The sequence below is a fragment of the Thamnophis sirtalis genome, unplaced genomic scaffold, assembly GCF_051295495.1.
Source record: "Thamnophis sirtalis isolate CommonGarterSnake01/CBP01778 unplaced genomic scaffold, rThaSir2_p1.2 scaffold_4, whole genome shotgun sequence".
Classification (NCBI taxonomy): Eukaryota; Metazoa; Chordata; class Lepidosauria; order Squamata; family Natricidae; genus Thamnophis; species Thamnophis sirtalis.
In genome coordinates, this window is record NW_028261384.1 from 53000701 (window position 1) to 53020767 (window position 20067).

General features: G+C 39.3%; 1 protein-coding gene across 2 annotated transcripts in view; it reads right to left on the minus strand.

The window, feature by feature from the left end:
- Positions 1-19604, minus strand: part of ZNRF2 (zinc and ring finger 2) — a 93138-nt gene extending 73534 nt beyond the window's left edge. The window contains exon 1 of one of the 2 annotated variants that reach the window (XR_015696372.1): positions 18714-19604. Coding sequence is in view for 1 of the 2 variants with exons in the window: in XM_087712925.1 (XP_087569051.1) it covers positions 18714-19179 (466 nt within the window). In the remaining variant the exon portion in view is untranslated. The remainder of the gene's footprint in view (positions 1-18713) is intronic. The other variant, XM_087712925.1, reaches the window with a different exon arrangement.
- Between the last annotated feature and the right edge of the window lie 463 nt (positions 19605-20067).

A 20067-nucleotide genomic window follows, 5' to 3' on the forward strand; every position in this document is an offset into this window, starting at 1 on the left:
AGGCTTAAGGGAAACAAACTTCTTAAATGGAGTTTAATAGCAAATAATAAAAACTTTTGTTAGAGTAGAGAATGAGATTTTAATCCTTAAGTTAAAAGTAACACAAGAAAAAGTCAAAGAAGAAAAAACTGGTCCATTCACTTTAAGAGGGAGAGGGGGAAAAAAGTTGCAAGCATTTCAATCCACAAAGTGTAATTACAAAAGAAAAAAAAACCATACTATCCAGAACAATCCAAGGCAGGTCAATTTCGCTGCTTACTTCTTCTGCTTAAGGATTTAATTTAGCATAAAAGAGAAGGGTTTTTCGGGCAGTCTTTTTCAAAACAGAAAGGATTCCTCCCAGATGGACACTGTTAGGAATAAAATCTAACGATTGGGTTGGCAATATATAACTCATGTAACAATGTTGTACCTGTTTCTTTAAAGCATACTGTAAAATGTGATTGGGTGCTGTTTGCCTCAATCGGCCATAAGAGGGAGCCAGAATGACTGTTAGTTCTCTCTGTGTTTCATTAGATGCTGGGCTGAACTGATCTGAGTGTCGTGAGCTATTGTAAGTTTTGCAACTGTTAGCAAACCTTGATTACTGGACTGATTATATGATACTGGATTATGTTATTTGGATTATCCCTTAACTGAAAGACATTGATGATTGACTGAATTATCTGTGTATGACTTGGACTGTTTGATGGACTCTGATACCTCTATTTTCCACGAAAGTAAAAGCTTATTTAAACTGCAGTTTAAATAGGCTATTTAAAAGCCTATTTAAACTGTATGCTGGTTTGTGTGTTCTCCAACACAACTCTCACAATGCTTCGCTAAACGTACTCACTCTCCCAAAGGGGAGCTTACCTAACACTGGTTATGGACCCAGAGTATACCAGACGTAACTAAAGAAGAGGTGGTGTTGATATGCAATACCGCATACAGACAGCTGTTTATTTAGTGACTGCACTATCCTGGAGAAGATGGCAAGCAACCCATCAACAAGCCTATCTATGATAACCCGGTTGGATGGAACAAACTGTTTCCTAGTCTATGAAATGCAGTCTACTTCTGCATAGGGAAGGTTTATGGGATGCTGTACTGAATCCACCAGATGTAACTGCTTGTAATCCAGATAACGATGATGATGCCAAGAAGCTAGCAGCTATGGCTATGTCTAGCAATTCACCAGTAAACCATTATTTGTGGGTTGTTGATAGTGGAGCATCACAATGCATTGCTAGAGATAGAACTCAGATCAGTTCAGCCCAGCATCTAACGAAACAGAGAGAGAACTAAGTCGTTCTGGCTCCCTCTTATGGCCAATTGAGGCAAACAGCACCCAATCACATTTTACAGTATGCTTTAAAGAATCTTACAATCTTAATCTGTATTTCTCACAACAACGTTTATGCTTTATATTACGCTGGGCCTTGGTAAAGTGATCTGCAATGTTATCCTCAGACATACAGTAGTCTAGTGAAATTAATTTACTATTCACACTTTGCCGTACATTCAGATATTTTATATCTGTGTGTTTTGACCTAGTTTTTACAGCAAGATTGGATGCCATATGAATTGCTGCTTGATTGTCTTCATAAACAACAATAGGCTCTTGTATGTCAATCCCCATATCAAGTAGTTGTTGTTCATAACAAACCAAATCCGTACATACTAATGACAGACATGAGAATTCAGCCTCCATAGCCAATAGACTTAAATGTTTTTGTCTAATAGACCGCCATCCAATTATTGCTTTTTCTAGGAATACAACAAACGCTGATGTTGATTTCTGTGTAGACACATCTGTAGCAAAACATATGCATATGCAGTTACGCTCAGATCATCTCTAGGTTCTAAATACAATGCATAATACATAAGATAATGCATCAGATATCTTAATATCCTCTTAGTAACTTGTCAGTGCCTTTCAATAGGTTCAGCATTAAACCTTGCTAATTGATTTACACTGTATGCTAGGTCGGGCCTTGACCAATTACTCAGATAAGATAAGCAACCAATCAATGATTGATAAATACCTTTATCAAACACAGAGCTTTTTACATCATCATGGCTACATTCCAGACCCATTGGAGTTTTAGCTGGTTTACATAGTTCCATCCTGAACATTCTGAGTAGCTGGTTAATTTTCTCAGTTTGTGAGATTTTGTATCCTCCCCTAGTTTTATCTATCTTTAACCCAAGATATTGCCTAATCTCACTGAGATGTTTTATACTGAACTTCGTTCTTAACAGTGTTATAATACTCATAGCTTCTTGCTCAGTTTTAGTGATTAATGCTATGTCATCAGTGAACAATAGCAACAATGAAATCACACCATCACTTTCTTTCTTAAACAAACATGGATCAGCCATGCCAGCTTTAAAACCTATCTTAGTTAACTCTTTTAACTATACATTAATTCCATTCATATCCTGATTGCTTCAAGCCATACAGACACTTTTTCAATCTCCAGCAATCAGTTTTACTATCAGTGTTTAACCCTAAAGACTTCTTTAAATATGCAGTATGTTGTAACGGTGCATGGAGATATGCCATCTCAACATCTAAATGATTCACTACATATCCATGACTAGCTGCCCAAACTAATGATGCACTTAATGTTGTAGCCTTTAGATTAGGTGCAAAGACCTCATCATAGTCATTGGCTGACTGATCAAACCCTTGTGCAACTAATCTGGCTTTATGGGTAACAGTCCCATCTACACTTGTTTTAATCTTGCAGATCCATTTACATCCTATGGCATGTTTACCTGGGAGTAACCTTACATTTTCATACACTTCTAACTTTTGTAAGGATTTCAGTTCCTTTTCCATTGCTGTTTTCCAAACCATCTGCTCCTCCTTAGGATACAGGATTAATTCATGATAAGTAGCAGGAACTTTATCTACTTGACACGCTATAGTAGCTTGATATCTGTCAGGTGGTCGTGTTACACGGGTTGAATGTCTAGGTATTTCAGGACTCAATAGTGGACTCTCCTGCATAACCTGCTCCCAGTTCTTCTATCTTTAAAGCATACTGTAAAATGTGATTATCCCTTAACTAAAAGACATTGATGACTGACTGAATTATCCGTGTATGACTTGGACTGTTTGATGGACTCTGATACCCCTATTTCCATGAAAGTAAAAGCCTATTTAAACTGCAGTGTCTTTCTCTTTCTGTTTTCTTCCATTCTGGAGCCATCCCAACTTCATCAGCCTAGGCTGTCTTTTGTCGCCAGCTTGAAAACCTTCTCTTGGATCAATGAGGGACTTTGCGGGGTCCCTGAGATCAGCAAGACATAGTCTTCCTGTTTTCCGTCTCTTCGGGACGGTTTAGGTCCTATTGGACCACCCAGTGGCAAACGTATCAGCGGCAGTCTCGGAGCGTCGAGACCACAAGTCTGTACTATCGCGACGTTGGCTCCTCCTCAGGAGGAAGATATGTTGAATAGGTTCACTTGAGTTATTTGTAAAAAAAACCAATAAAGACAGATATATATATAATAATACCAATAAAAGTGAGGGAGTAAAGAAAATAATAGGATAAATCATTATACCACAGCCATACTACATGGGTAAATATACATAAATATTAGATAGTATTGTGAGAATAAGATGTTCAGCAGAGTGATGGCATGAAGAAAAAATGTTCCTTGGTCTAATTGTTTTGGCGTATACCAACCCAAGAGGAGAGGAGGATTCAGACAGTTTATATCCAAAATGCGAGGGGTGCGTGCAGACATCTTCTCAGCACTTTTTGTATTTTTCATACAAAAAATATACAGGACTTCTATGGAAGGCAGGCTGCATGCAACTGTTCTTTCATCAGTCTTAACTATCCATTGGGATCTGTACTTGTCCTGTTTAGTCGCTATACCAAACCAGATAATTATAAAGTACAAATGATACATTAATGATTGTAACCCTATATCAACAGTTCCTGGGGCAGTCTGAATTTCAGAGATTATGTAGGAAAACATTCTTTATTGTGCCTTTTTAATGATGATTCTAATGTTAAGCGTCCATTTCAAGTCCCGGAAAACCCAAAATGGGAAGGCTTCTACTGCTGATACTGTGCTGCTGAATGTAATAAGAAGTGGTAGAATAGAAAGGATCCTCCTAAAATCCTCTCATATCTACAGTTTTAAGTATGTGCTGTGTCAGATTGTTATGAATGCACCACAAGAAGATGAGCGAGCATGTGGACAGAGTGCAGAGTGGCAGCAGTAGCCAGAGACATCCAATTTTCATACATTTTGCAGCAACTGCTGCTGCTATTTTTACTCACAATTTATATTGTCATTTACACTAAAGAATGCTATATATTGTTTTTAAAAACTTGTACATCTTTATAGAACTAAAATGAACAACTGCACGCTAGTTCAAATAATTTCATTGCTAGGAAGCGTGGCCACTTTAATTATGTTCCTTGTTCATTTATCTAAAACAATATATTTAATTTCAATTTTCTCCTCTAATTTGGAGCAACTATAATTCTGTGTAATCATTTCAGCTTTGGACAAATGAATCAGTTTTTTCCCCCTTGAAACACCCACTATAGCAGTGATGGCAAACCTTTTTGCCATTGCGTGCCAAAAGCGGAGGGAGCACGGGGGGGGGGGGTCATGCGCTGGCGTGCGACACCCATAATGCTATGCACATGACCCCCTCCCATTTTTGCAGATGGACACATTTTTCACCCACCCCAGGCTCCAGAGGCTTACTAGGAGCCTTGGGAGGGCGAAAACAACCTCCTCCCCCTGAGGCCCTCCAGAAGCTTCCCTGAAACCTCCGAGGGCGAAAAATGGCCCTATGGGCAACCTGGAAGTTCGGGACTTCCGGGTGGTCCATAGGGCCATTTTTCACCCTTCAGAGGCTTCGGGAAAGAGAGAAAGGAAGAGAGAGAAAGAGAGAAGGGAGATGAGGGAGGATGTATGTATGTATGCATTTGGAGACAAATGAAATCAAAAGTAAATGCAAACAAGAAATACAGAATTTGGCTCAGATCACTAGAGCCAATCCTGCTGCCTGGAAAGCAAGTTCTTTGGAACAAGAATCATACGGTTCTCAGCACAGCCATTTCAACTTGGCATGGGGTTGCTGTGACCACTTGTGACTATCTCATCCTCAGCTTGGACTTATTCCACGTTATCCCAGAAGAACTTCATGGTGGGAGGGTGGGAGATCCGCTGCTTGCCATCGTTAATATTCTTCCAGCGGGGCGGAGGATCCAACGTCACGACAATACGGACGTGCGGTCTCGATGCTCTGAGACCGCAGCTGATATTTTTGCCGCTGGGTGGTCCAATCGGACCTAAACCATCCCAAAGAGATGGTGAACAGGAAGAATACGTCTTGCTGACCTCAGGGATATTGCAAAGTCCCTGATCAATGCAAGAGAAGTTCTTCAAGACAGCGACAAAAAATCCAGCCAAGGCTGACGAAGTTGGTGTGGCTCCAAAACAGAAGGATACGGAAAGAGAAAGTGTTTCCAGCTGGTGAGGAACTTTTACTGTTTTAAAAAGAGACTGCCTATAAAAAACTTAAAATTAATTTATATTGGAGAATAGAAGAATCAAGCAGCAGAATTAAATTTGGAATGGTTTTGGACAGTGGTTACCTTACTTTTTAAATGCTATCTTCATGGATGGAATTTATGCAAGCCTTTTAAAATGAATGGATTAAGTTTTCTTCTTCTATTTTTTCTTTTATTATTCTCTGTAACCCATGGTATAAAATTTTCCTCTTTCATTACTGTGGGTGTTCTTCTAGCCCATTTAAAAATTGGACTCTTTTTTCTAACTTGAAATATAAAAAAGATACAAAAAGAAATAAAGAAATTTGCAACAATAACACTGTTACTTGGAGGCTGGAAGGTTTGTGTATTGGAAATGGAACATTTTTTTTCTTCACTGATTGTTTTGGCTTGGCACTACAAGGTCTCACTGCTTGGTTATAGAGTGTGATAAGAAGGGAAGCATACAGATGTCCCTTTGAAGTATATCCCTAACCAGAGAAAAGTGAAAACAAAATGTTTTTGTGAATCTATGCTTAATTTTATTAACTTTCCAAGCTAGAGCAGCTGTGTTTGTTAGCTGGAGATAATGGCACAATTTCAAAAGCAAACAGAAATTTTAAGCTTGCAACAGATATTTTCAGAAATACAGAAATTATTAAATACATATGAGAGGATAGAGAAGCTGGAAGACTTAGAGCATATAACAGCAAAATATGATGAAGAAGTTGAGGATGTTTATCAAATGGAAAACGTGGTGGTTAAAATCCAAAAAACTGAAGTGGAAAATGAATATAAAGAGATTAAATTTGCTGATATTTATGGTGATTGGTTTGTCTCTGAAAATGGAAAGAGTGGAATACTGAAAGAGGAATTAAATGGAGAATGGAGAGGAAATTTATCCCAGAGGGCAAGATACAGAAGAAGAAAAATCAAAGAATCTATGGATTTAAAGAGAGAAATTTTATTAGCAATAGCATTGATAACACTACTGACAATCAAAGATAAGCTGACTAAGGAAACAGAAGAAGGGATCAAGATTACATGAGAGATCTTATAAGCAAGGAGTTGCTAAGAGGAGTCCATACAAAGTTGATCAAGGAGATGATTAGAGGACTGGCACCACAAATGGCAGAAGATATGAGACTGTTTTGCTATTGGAAAGATACAGGTTGATAGATGGAAGAATATAATTTAAAACTAGTTAAACTTAGTGAAATTTATTGACAATAGATATAGTTTAAATAAATAATTGATAATGTTACGAATGTATACAATGTGTAGTGAGTACAATTGGATATGAATATTGAATGGTACCCATGTAAGGAAGATTAGAAATCCCCTTAGATTGTATATAAAGGTTAATAAAAAAAGAACTAAGTTAAATACAGTTAAAGTTTTGATTATTAAGGGGAAAATGTTATGATACAGGATATAGTCAAATAAAGGAGGGATAAGAATAACAGCATATATATAGATATGGGTATAACATAAGGAAACTGGATGTAAATTTTAAATAGTGATTTGGAAAGAAGGATTAGAAAACTTTGTTATTAAATATTATGGATGGTTAGCTAGAATAGGACATAAGGATTTAGTGTTAGTGGAGGATTTTAGAAATAGTAATTGAAAGGCCAGGATGTGGTTATGTATTAAATTTTGGTATATTTTATGATGGATGCTTAAACAATTATAGTCAAATGAAAATGGAGATATAATGATGGTGACATGTATAAATATTTGAGTTAAAATGCTTGAATTAATAAGAATTATGTTTGTTGACTGTGGAAGAGATGCATGAGTCTTTTTGTAACCAACTGATATACTTTCTACAGCATGTAAAGAAGGATGTTGTGTTTGTTTTACATTAAAAATAAAAACATTATTTAAAAAAATATTCTCCCAGCGTCAGGGAGGTAAGATCAAGTTAAGCTCCTCAAGGGAGGGGCAGCGTCCTGACGCCCCAACTTTCTGAAATGCCTCTGCTCCCTTCCATTCAAATAAGTACACCTGGCAGCTTTCGCCCTATTTACACCCACTCCCTGAGTTTTCTGCTCCCAAGAGACACAGAGGCAGGCAGACGGAGAGCACTGGGCATCTTGTTTTGCATGCCCAGCTGGTTAACTCCCCTGGCACCACCAGCTTCTTTAGCGCATGGTGGCTGATGGCCATGTTTGTATGTATGAGTCCTGCCAAAGAGACTGCTGCTGCTGCTGCTGCTACCGGTATTATTACTACTACTGAGGCTGCCGGACTGCCCATGAGAGGAGAGAGAACTGCAGGCAGTCCGACAGCCTCAGTAGTAGTTCAGAAAGCTGGGGCATCAGGTGGCTGCCCCTACATTGAGGATCTTAACATGAACTCACTTCCCTGACAGCGGGAGAATATTAATAATGGCAAGCAGTGGATCTCCTCCCACCCCAGCATGAAAGTGTTCTGGGATAATGCGGAGTTAGTCCAAGTTGAGGATGAGACAGTCACAAGTGGCCACAGCAACTCCATGCCAAGTCGAAATAGCTGTGCTGAGAACCGTAAGATTCTTGTTCCAAAGAACTTGCTTTCCAGGCAGCAGGACTCTCTTCTGCTGCCTACAAATTTCACCCCCTCACCTCTTCTCCTTCCTCCCGGCCCTGCCAGTCCAGTCTGCAAAGCTCAACAGCCCCTAAACTCTGCAGAGCTCCACTTAGTGGCATATTGCAAAGCTCAACCTTTCTCTCTTCTCTCCCACCAGTGCCACCACTCGCCACACTCAGCAAGGCAATCAGCGGAAAATTCAGCTTTCCTCCTCCAGATTAGGGAGCGGGGGAAACCTTCCACTCAGGTGGTTTGCGCCCTGTTGAAAGCTCCTGCACAAGTAAACATGCCAAGCAGTTACATCTGATCGCCCTCGCAGATGTAAACTAAACCTCCAGCTGCTCCGCTCACATCTTCAGCCTCATTGTCCATTTAACAGTATATATACTTAAGTATACCTGAGCCAGGACATAAGAAATGTTACATATATGATATGTATAGTATAAAATAATATAAAATTATTGTAAGAAGCATACCTTTTCCAATGCAGCAATAGCTCAGGGAAAATTATTCAATTTTACAGCAAACAAAACAAATACAACCATGAAACAAACAGTTGAAGTTGTTTTTATAAGGAAGTATTAGAAAAACTAATTGATGAGATTGTGACACAACTATTCGGCAAATCTACACTGGATAATGGAAAAATGAAGAATATAAAAATATATCTATATCTCTTTTATTGACAAGAAACACTTTAATTATGTCAATCATGACAGCCTGTGGATAGCCCTAGAAAACCTGGGGTATTTGACTCCACATGTATACTGTTTTTTTTCTTTATTTTGTATTCTCATTACTATTATTATTACTACTTTTTCTTTAAAAATAGGATAGGCTAAACATATTGACATGTAGCGGAAATACACCAAGGAGAGGAGGAGTGGGAAAGAAGAAAGATGAGCAGAGAAGGATAGGAGAGAGGGTAGGGGGGGAAGATGAGAAGGATAAGGAGGAGTGGATAAGGAGAGAGGAGTAGTAGAAAGGGAGGGGAAGTAGAGTAGGAAAGGATGATGGAGGGAAGATAGAAAGTTGGAGGGTGGTAGAAGAAAGAGGTGTATGGAGAGCAGAAGAGCTATAATGGGTTCCTATTTTGGGGGGCATTGTTGACAAGAGGAACTGATGTAATTATTATTTCATACTATATGATATTGGCTATGTATAGTATACATGTGAGTGTGTGTTATGAAAATGAAAATGGAAATAAAATATTTTAAAAAAAACCTGGGGTATGAAGACATCTGATTAAGTTGGTGCAGTCATGCACAAAAATCAACAAACTGCTATGCAAACACCTCATGGAGACATTGTTCAAGACAAAAAAGGAATGAAGCAAGGTTGCATTCTTTTACTTTCCTTATTCAACCTATATATTGAAGATGTCTATGGAAATTCTCAGTCATCCAGGTCATAGCTGTCCTCCTGCTTTTTTCAAGAGGCAACTGGATTTTCTATTTTTCTCTGAAGAAGTTTCATTTCTCATCTAAGAAGCTTCTTCAACTCTGACTGGATGGTGGGAAATAGGAGGATTTATACTCCTTGCAGACTATTGGTCATTTGCATTCTTTTAGCAGGTCGCTAAGGTCACCTGGAGGTTTATCTGTATCACCTGAGTGGTTCAAATTGGTGTGGAGCTTTCTTGGAACTCCTGAAAGTACTGTATTGTAGATTGGAGCTAGATGATGATGTATCCCTCCCCCTCTGTTGAGAGGCCTGTTCAATGTTTACATAGATGGCCTCTTTAACCACTCTTTCAAACCAACAATCCTCTCTGTCCAAAATATGGACTTGTGGCTCCAAAGAATGGCATGTGGCTTTTAAATGCAGATGGACTGCTGAATATAGTCCTGATGTGTTTGTTCTCCTATGCTGTGTCATGCGCTTATGAAGTGGTTGTTTCATTTCCCCAATGTTCAGATCTACGCATAGCTTACTGCATATACCATGTTGCTCAGTTTCTGTCTGGGTGTTTTATCCTTGGGGTGGACAAGCTTCTTCCTTAGTTTATTCTTGGGTTTGAAGTGTGCACGTGTTATGTTGGCTGAAGATCCTCCTGAGCTTTTCCGATATGCCTGCAACATATGGAATGACAATGTTGCTTCATTTCTTGTTCTTGTCATTGTCTGCTACAGAGACAATAGGGTCTTTTTTGAGATTTGATGAAGGCCCACTTGGAATAACTACATGTTCTAAGGGTTTCCTTGATGTGTTTATGTTCTCCCCCCCCCCCATCTTTGTTGGTAGCAGGCCTTCAGCTCGGTGGGTAAGATTCTGATGACTTCCATTTTGTGCTCCAGTGGGTGGTGGGGGTCAAAATGCAAATATTGATCTGTGTAGTGGGTTTTCTGTAAACTTCAATGTTAAGGCTTCTGTCTTCCTTAATGTGCACTGCACAGTCCAGGAAGGCTAGACTGTTTTCCTTAATATCTTCCCGTGTGAATTTGATGTCTCTGTCCACAGAGTTGATACGTTTGGTGAATGCTTCCAATTTTTGTGTTTTGATCTTGACCCAAATATTTTCCACATACCTATACCAGTGAGGGGGTGAAATTCTAGGGTCTATACCAGTGAGGGGGTGAAATTCTAGGGTCTATACCAGTGAGGGGGTGAAAGAGTCTAGGGTTTTGGTTTCTCCTTTTTCCATATAAAGACTGGCTACAATGGAGGACATAAGTGAACCCATGGCACAGCCATGTTTTTGTCTGTAGAAACCTTCATTGTATTTAAAATACCACTACCTAAAATAGATCAAGCAGAGGTCCATCATGGCACATATGTGTTCTGGGCTGAGTTTGGTTCTGTCACCTAAGGTGCTGTCTTGTAGCAAGTCATTTTTTCACTACCATGACAGCTTCGGTAGTTGGAATGTAAGTGAAAAGTCACATCATAGAACACCATGATCTCATCCTGGTCCAGTTTTAATTTCCAAACCTTGCTGGTGAAGTTCTGTGAATTGTTGACATGATGGGTGGTGTTGCCAACTAGAGGAGCTAATAAGATGGTTAGATGTTTTGCAATGTGGTAGGTGAGAATTGATGCTGCTGACAATTGGTCTTAGTGGAGTTCCCTATTTGTGGATTTTGTGGAGTTGGTATATGCATGGGGTGATTTACCCAGGGTAAAGACGGTAATATTGTGGCTTGTCAATGGTATTGTCCTTCAGTACAAGTTGCAAGAAATCAGTGACCTTTTTCTTGTAACTGCTGACGGGGTCTCTCTTCAGAGTCTCACATGTAGCAATGTCCTTCAGAAGATTGTTAACCTTGGTCTTGCAGTCATTTGTGTTTAGGATGATTGTGCATCTTCCTTTATCAGCTGGTAGGGTGATGATGTTTGGGTCTCTTCTTAGAGATGTCACTGCTCTCTTTTCTTGAATTGTGAGAAGGGGGTGTTTTGGCATTGGCGAGGGCTACAGATACCTTCATCCTTAATTGTTCTGCTTCTGGAGAACTTCTGTGGCTGTGAGAAGATCTACAATTCATAGCTGTTCTGGTGTTACTGCAAAATTCAGTCCTTTGGCCAAAACATTATTTTCTGTTTGGGTAAGATCTCTGTCAGATTTCTCACCCATTGGTAAGTTTTCTGAGCCATGTTCCTGTCCATCTGTGTTGGTTTTTCAGTTTTGTGTGGTTTTTTTCTGTCTAAGCTTATAGGGTAGAAAATTTAGCTTTTTGTCGTTCTTTGCTCTTGTTGTGTTGTGTTAATTGTGCCTTCTTTATAAATTATGTGACCTATTCCAATACTTCTGTAGATAGAAGTGATTTCAGCTCTTGGAGTATGTGTTGCACTCTATTAAAACCTCAATTGTGAAATTAATCTGTCTAATTCTTTCATTGAGGAGGTGAGTTATGCTTTCTGAAGGATGTTTTCTGCTTTGTGTCCCTTCACTGTTGAGCATAGGTCTGTCCTGTCTATATCTCAAACTGAAGCGCAAATAGTCCTGTGGCTTGAGCTTTTTAAAAACAGCCCTTCACTCATGGAGAGGTGAAAAAAAGTTTAAAATACAGAAAGGTACGAGGCAAAGGTGTCCTCTATTCACATTGCTATTTATATTGTCTCTAGAAGTGTTAACAAGGATAATACGGAAAGAAACTCAAATTAAAGGTCTGGAAATTAGGAAAGAAGTCTATAAATTGCAAGCATTTGCAGACAACTTAGTTTTTATTCTTGAAGAATCACTAAAATCAGGTCCAAGGCTGATGGAGGTACTAGAAGACTATGGGAAATCAGATTGGAAATTAATAAAGATAAAACCAAAATGATAGTTAAAAATATGAGGGAGAAGCACAAGAAGGAATTGGCCAAGGGACTAAATATTCAGATTGGAAAAAAAATGAAATACTTGGGAATCTATGTAATGGCAAGATGTACATCAAAGAGGATAACTATGTTAAATTAACAAATTATATAGAGGAGGATTTGGAGAGGTGGAAAAATTTGAGACTCTCCTACACGGGAAGAACAGCAGTGACCAAAATGAATATTCTATCAAAATTATTATTTTTGTCCCAAAATATTCCTATAAAATTAGATAAAAAGTACTTTGGAAAATTGAATAAAATAACATCAGAATACATTTGGCAAGGGAAGAAACCAAGGATTAAATTTAAATTTCTGCAAGATGTAAAAGAAAGAGGAGGATTTGGTGTACCAGAGTGGGAATTATACCACCAAGCAACAACACTTACCTGGGTAAAAGAATGGATAGATTAAAAAAATAATAAACTGCTAATCCTAGAGGGCCACGATTTATATCTAGTATGGCACGCCTTCCTATAGTACAGGAAGCAGGCAGCACATCAATATTTTCAGAGACACTTCATGAGGCAGGTGTTATTAGAAACATGGAATAAATTCAAGAGGAAAATTTACAGCAAGGTTCCGATTTGGCTATCAACATTAGAAGTGGTAGTGCACCTCGGGGCTTAGCAGTGAGAAGATGGAGTTTCAGGCTACTCCTGAAATTCCTCTATACCGAAGGATTTTTGGACGGGTTCTTTGAACTCTAGCTGTCCCGTAGACGACAGTGAAGGTGAGGAGAGACTCAGGACCTCAGAGACACCCGTAAGTCTCTGGGGGGGGGGTATTAACTCCTCGTGCCAATTCCTTTTTGGATTAGCTGCGTGCTAACTGAAACTGCAGGTTGCCCCTAGGAATGGTAGAAGTGATGTCATCTGGTAAGCTGATTTTATCATCCAAGAGAGACTGTTCGCGTTAAAAACTTAAGCTAACTGAAACCAAAGAACAGGGAAATTTAGCGGCGAATTGGCTTTTTTTAATGGATTTATGGCTGGTGGTTACTTTACTTCTTAAATGCTTCAAGAAACTCCTCGACATCCTCCCCCCTCTGAATCTCCCTAAGTGGATCGTAAAATTTATTTTCTACTAATTAGCCCGTCACGATTCGACATTTTTATTACTTTATTACTTGGCTCTGTTTACGATCAGATAAGATTACACAGCCTGTAAGAGACTAAGAAAAGTGCTTCAAAGTCTGTGGAAAAAAAAAAGAGCTTGCAATTTTTAACTACGACACATCATGGCATCTCAAAATACCTCTAAGATTTCATTTCAGATTCTTTTTTCCGCATGTAGAGGGCTTTTTGACTCTTATCAAAGGCTGGAAAGAAAATTGGATCATCTGATTTTAAAATATGAAGTAAAAACTGAGATCGTTGAATGTTTAAATGTTCCTGAAATACAAATGGAAAATGTGAGAAATGGTGTCTGGTCTATCTCAGAGGAAGAAAGGAGGGGGGGAGCTATAAAGAAGACTCATTTAAAGAGACAGAGTGCAGGAGGAATGGAAAATCCACCCTTGAGAATTAAAGTTAATTTGGAAAATTTTACAAGCCCAGGACAACATTATTATTTCATCACTGACATTCAGAGTCCAAAGGTGCAAAAATATCTTTGTTTGGATTTGCTTATGAAAACATTTGGTAAATTTATCCAACGCGTGGCAATTGGCTTGAGAAGTTTTTGCTATTGGAGAGACACTGGCTGACAGATGGAAGAACGTAATTTAAAATTAGCTAAATCTGATTACCTTAATGTGTAATAGATATAGCTGAATAATGACTGATATGGATAGTAATATATATAATTTGGAACTGGCTGATAGATTGAAGAATACAATTGAAAACTAGTTAAACCTAATTGCTTTTTCTTGTAACAGATATAGTTGAATAATAATTGATATTGATAGTAATGTATATAATGTGGAGTTGATATGATAACTAACAATTGGATATGAGAAAACATCTTTAGATTATACATAGAGTATTAACTACAATAATTATCACTATTAAAAAAACTAAATAAAATACATACAATCAAATGTTAATCAATACTGGGAAAATGTTATGATATATGATATAATTAAATATTATGGATGTCCAGCTAAAATAGGATATGAGGATTTGATGATAATAGAGGATTTTACAAATAAGTAAATGAATTGTCAGCATGTGTTATGGATTAATTCTTTAGCATAGCTAAGGATGAAGGATGTTTAAATAACCATAGGTAATTTAAACTGGAGGTATAATGATGTTGATATGGTAAATATTCGAGTTAAGATATTTGAATTAATATGAGTTAATGGAAGAGAAGCACCAAAGCATGTTGTAACCAGTTGATATACTTCCTTTTTTTTTTCATAATAGACACCTGTGTTTTGTTTTGTTTTCCTGCCTTGTCACTTGTCGTTTTTGTCTTTTTTTGTATTATTTTTATTTTTTATTTTAATTTTTATTTTTTATTTGTCCTTTTTATCTTTTGATTTTTTTTTCCCACCGGTGTGGGCAGGTATTGTTCAAGATTATTACTTTTATTAATATTTCTAAATAATAATTACAGTTAAATGAAAATGGATATATAATAATGCTTGAGTTAATATGAGTTATGTTGGTTGACTGTGGAGGAGATGTACCAAAACTTATCTGTAATTGATTGATACATTTTCTACAGATGTAAAGAAAGATGCTGTACCTGTTTTAAACTAAAATTTAAAAACATTTATTAAAAAAAAAAAGAAGAAGTGGTAGTGCACCCAAATTTTAACAACCAGGGAAAACAGGTCACCTATAAAGATATAATAGACAAAGAAGGGAGATTAAGTTCGAGGAAAGAGCTAGAAGAGCAAGGGATAAAATTGGAATGGTGATCCTATCTTCAAATCCAATCATGTTACTCGAAAGATATGAAAGAGTGGGGCATTAATAGGGAGCTGATAACTTCTCACTTTAGAAAGGGGGGTTCTACAATTAAAATCTTTAGAGGTACTAAAAGAGGAGAAGGTAGTTCAAACATGGTTCCAGTATGGCCAATTACAGGCCAGGTGGAAAATAGATCAAAAAACTGGTTTTGTCAAAGTTGAGGATAATTTGTTTAAACAAATAAGAGATCAAAGCTTAATGCATATAAAGAGGATATATAATGTACTAATACAGATGGATTCGGAAACGGAATTGGTTAAAGACTGTATGATAAAGTGGGCTCAGAATATTGAAGAACCAATAATGCTGGACACGTGGGAAAGAATCTGGGTAAGAAATGTGAAATTTTCACAAGCACAAAATTTGAGAGAAAATTTTTATAAGATGTTTTATAGATGGCATTTAGATCCTAAAAAGCTGGCTTCTATGTATCCGAATGTACAGCCTAAATGTTGGAGGTGTGGTTCTCTCGATGCTACATATTTTCATATATGGTGGACTTGTCGAAAGGTTAAGGCATTTTGGATAAAAATGTGGTGGATTATGCAAAATATCTTTAAAAGAAGGATAAAATTCACTCCTCAGTTATTTTTACTAGGTATATGTACTGACTTTACAGCGGTAGAGACCAATTTGGTTCTGCACTTAATAACGGCAGCAAGACTGTTGGTGGCGCAATACTGGAAGAAGGAAGATGTGCCTACAACTCAAGAATGGACATTGAAAGTTACAAACTTAGCCGAGATGGCTAAAATATCAGCATATCTTAAAGATCACTCAAATGAGAGATATAAACGAGACTGGAAAAAATGGTTTGACTATACACAAAACAAATATGGGACTAAGAAATTCCAGATAGCCTATGCTTAAGATTAGGAATAAGTTAAACTGCTTAAAGTTTGAGTAACAGCAAGAAGCTGAGTTCAACGTAGAGATCTTATTGACTTTCTTTTTTCTCTCTCTCTTCTTTAATCTCCTTTGTTTTAATATATTTTAGACTGTGTTTGTTAAAAAGCTATACCCTGTACGGGCTCTGGGAAGTCGGGGGGGGGGGGAAGGGAGGTGGGGTCTTAGGGGGGAGGGGGGAAATATAGTATGTGTTAGATTTTAAAGTAACACGATTGCACTTGTATACTGTTGCTCTCTAATTTTAGTGTAAAAATAGGACAAGCTGAATATATTGATAGATAGTAGAAATACATCGAAGGGAGGAGTAGAGGGAAAGAAGAAAGAGGGGTAGAGAGGGTGGGAGAGAGGATTGGAGGGAGGAGAAGGAAGGGAGGGAGTGTATTGGGAGAGAGGAGTGATAGAGGGGGAGGGGAAGTAGGGTAGAGGGGAATGTTGGAAGGAAGAACAAAAGTTGGAGGGGGGACGAAAGAAAGGGTGTATGGTGGGTCGAAGTGGTATATTGGGTTTCTATTTTGATATGCATGCTGACTTGGTAATAGCAGTACATTGCGACCTAAATCAAGGGTTCCCAACACCTGAGTCACTGCCCACTACTGAACTATGGCCTGTTCAGAACTGGGCTGCACAAGGAATAGGCTGGGGCGCATGCACACAGCTAAACTAATGCAAGTGGTGGACCAGCATACACACATGTACATGTGCTGACTGGGCTGGTCCCCTCTTCCCCTTCCTACCAGGCCACCAAGTCATAAAGAATGGGGCCCACTGACCTAAGTGGATTCAAGATATTTCCTGAAATGCAATTGCAGTGTTCATTCAATAAAGTATTTTTCCCAAACTTTCACAGAAAGACTTTATTCATTTCATCTCACCACCTTGCTAGAAAAAATATGAGGAAGCATCTCACCCAATCTTTTTCCTAGATTGTAGCTATGATCATAGGTCAGATCACAGATTAGACTATTGTACTCAATTCAGCCAAAGACTTCATATAAGCAATCACTATTAAGATCAATAGAAACCCCCAGAAAAGCTAAAAAATATTTAAAATAAAATTATTACAAAATTCAATATTTTTCCATAATAAGAATTTCAAACCAATATTGCAAATTCTATTTCATTTTTAAAATGTGGAGTGCACACGCCGGAACCCAGAAGAACAGCTGGTGACACCACACTCTGTGTGCCACCTCTGGCATAGGTTTGCCATTATGGTTCTATACTTTGTATACTACTATGGTTGTTCTTATGTCATCTGAATGCATTTGCTTATTGCTTTTGTTTTACACTAATAAAATTAATGTAACACTTGAGTTAAAAATCAGAATGAAAATTCATTAACCACATTCCAGGTTTTATGTTATGTTTTGATGTTTTTAAATAATCTTTTCAGATTTAAAATGCATGCTTAGACAAAAAATATTATTCACTTAATAATTAAAGCATTTTAGTAATTCTTTAAGTTATCAGGTAAGATATTTCATAAACCAAAAATTATTAGGGCAGACACTTATAGTAATTGAGGTACTACAGATTTGACTTCTTTTGAATTCCTCTTTTAAAATAAAAGTTTAAAAAACTAATTCAAATCCCTCAATCTGGAATATTTTTAGTAATTCTTTCCTGAAGAACAAAATAAAAAATACTGGAATATTTTTAGTAATTCTTTCCTGAAGAACAAAATAAAAAATACGAGTAAATCAAGTTATATCATCATTAATATTGCATCCTGTGTGATTTTTGATCCATAAGTTAATGTCCTACACACACACACACACACACACACACACGCACACCAATGTTTCAATATTCTTAATATATTAGCAATTAAAATCCGGGCTTTGCCATTTTAAGAAAAAAAAGTTTACAAATAAATAGGACTCCTTAGCACTTGTTGAACATTTACATCCCAATAGTGTAATTAGTTTCTATCAGGTATTATAATGAACCACTTAGGAAGTGGTCCATTGTACCATATGCAATGGTAATCCAGCCAACTCTAAATTGCATATATAAAGGCTACTAGCTTTAATAATGTAAACTACAAGTCTGCGTGTGTTCAGGTGAACCTATTTGGGAGTAACTCCCGTTTGAGTACACTCTTACTTTGAACAGATTTGCATACAGTATAAACCATGTAGCTATTCAGTACTTAAACAGATACTTAATCTTCTGAACACAGTGCAGTTTAGCTTTGTTAAACAGCGTGGCTTAACCAATAGTATTAGAGTTCTACTGTCCACAAGGAAAACTTGGCTGTTATCTCTCACATGGAATATCGCTCTTCCACTAGATTGGGAGTCCTAAAGATCAAACTTTTCAAGAGTCTGGTCCCATCCTAAATCTATTAATCCGCTATAAAGATTTTACCCGCCCAACATTTGGAGAATTAACAATGAAAAATTTCCCCTTTCCTTCTTTCTACATTTTTCTAATGACCCCCGACCACTATAATCCTCCACTCCCACAGCCCCTGTTCACGGGCAGGAATCCTTACCTCCAAAAAGATGAGGCGAAAGGTGCGCGGGCAGCGAGCCGATAACTAGCCGTGGTCCGCCGCTTCTCTCGCCGGGTCCTTCTGCCCCTCCACTAGCCGTGGCTCGTGCCCGTCCCCCTTCCTCGGGAGTGCTGCTGACCGAGTCTTGAGAGCCATAGAGGCCGCTGCTATTGGGGATGTTGAAGGCAGTGTGAGCCGTTCGAGTCCCGGAGGCGGTTGGCCCGCCCAGAGACCTACTCCTGGAGGCTACCAAAGGGGGAGCCGCCGCCGTCGCTGCCCCACTATTCATAGAGGAGCCGGAGGCCGCGTGGTGCGCGCCAGGCACCAGGTGTGTGTATCTCATCGCTCCGCCTACCGGCCGCCCGCCCGTCCCGTTAACGCCGCCGCTGCCCGATGGCAAGTCTCCCCCGGAATAAGCCCGGGTTCGGCCATTGGTGGCCGCCGGGCCGCTCTGCTTAGCGCCCATGGTTTTTCCTCCGCTACCACCTTCTCTTTCTTTCTTCTTCTACCGCGTCTCCTTTCAGTGGGATCCGCCGGCGAGATGGAGTAGAGAACGAAATGTCCACGGCAAAGAAGCACCAGGAAGCGGTAGTTCAGCTAGCGGCCCCGGGACTGCGAAGGTGCTTCCACCTCTGCGGGATCTTAGAAGCAGTGGGGGGAAAGGCTCCAGCAGCTATAACCGTGGCGCGGAATGACGGCGCCGCTGAAGCTGCGGCTTTAGAACTCAACCCCACAGTTTCCGCCATCCTTCCGCCTTCTCCCTTTCCGCAAACAGGAGAACGAGGAAAGCGGCCGCAGCCGACCACTCGCCCGTGAGGCCGCTTCCCCGCCTCGGCCCGATTCCCCCGCGCTCACTCAAGTGCGAGGCAAGGGGGCGGCACCGCTGCGCAGGCGCTCGCTCGCTCTTTTTGTACTCCCTTGTCGCTGTAATGGCGGGAGGGAGGGAGGCGGGGAAACTCTGCCCCCTTCTGTTCCGCCCTCTGCCAGTCCCGGAGGTAACGCACCCGACCCTTTCCGAAGGGTGGAGTAAGAAGGCAGGTTCGCACGCGCTTCGGCCCGTGGGATGAGGCGAGTGCCCCCCCCCCTCCCCGGCCTTATGCTTTTAAGTCGCTGCCGGCCGATCAACAAGCTAAGCTTTTCCCGGTGGAGAACAGGGCTAATTCAGCTTCTGCCTAGTCGTTACAGGCGGGGGGGGAGGGGCGGGGGGAACCCAAATATGTACTGCGTTCTACTGAAAGTATGTTAGAGAGCGGAAATAACCTATCAATCAATCTCCTGTTCACCCGGGAGTCTTGAAGTGTCAATCGTATCCGCTCAGACTCCTTCAAACTGATTAGTTTTGAGTACCTGAGTG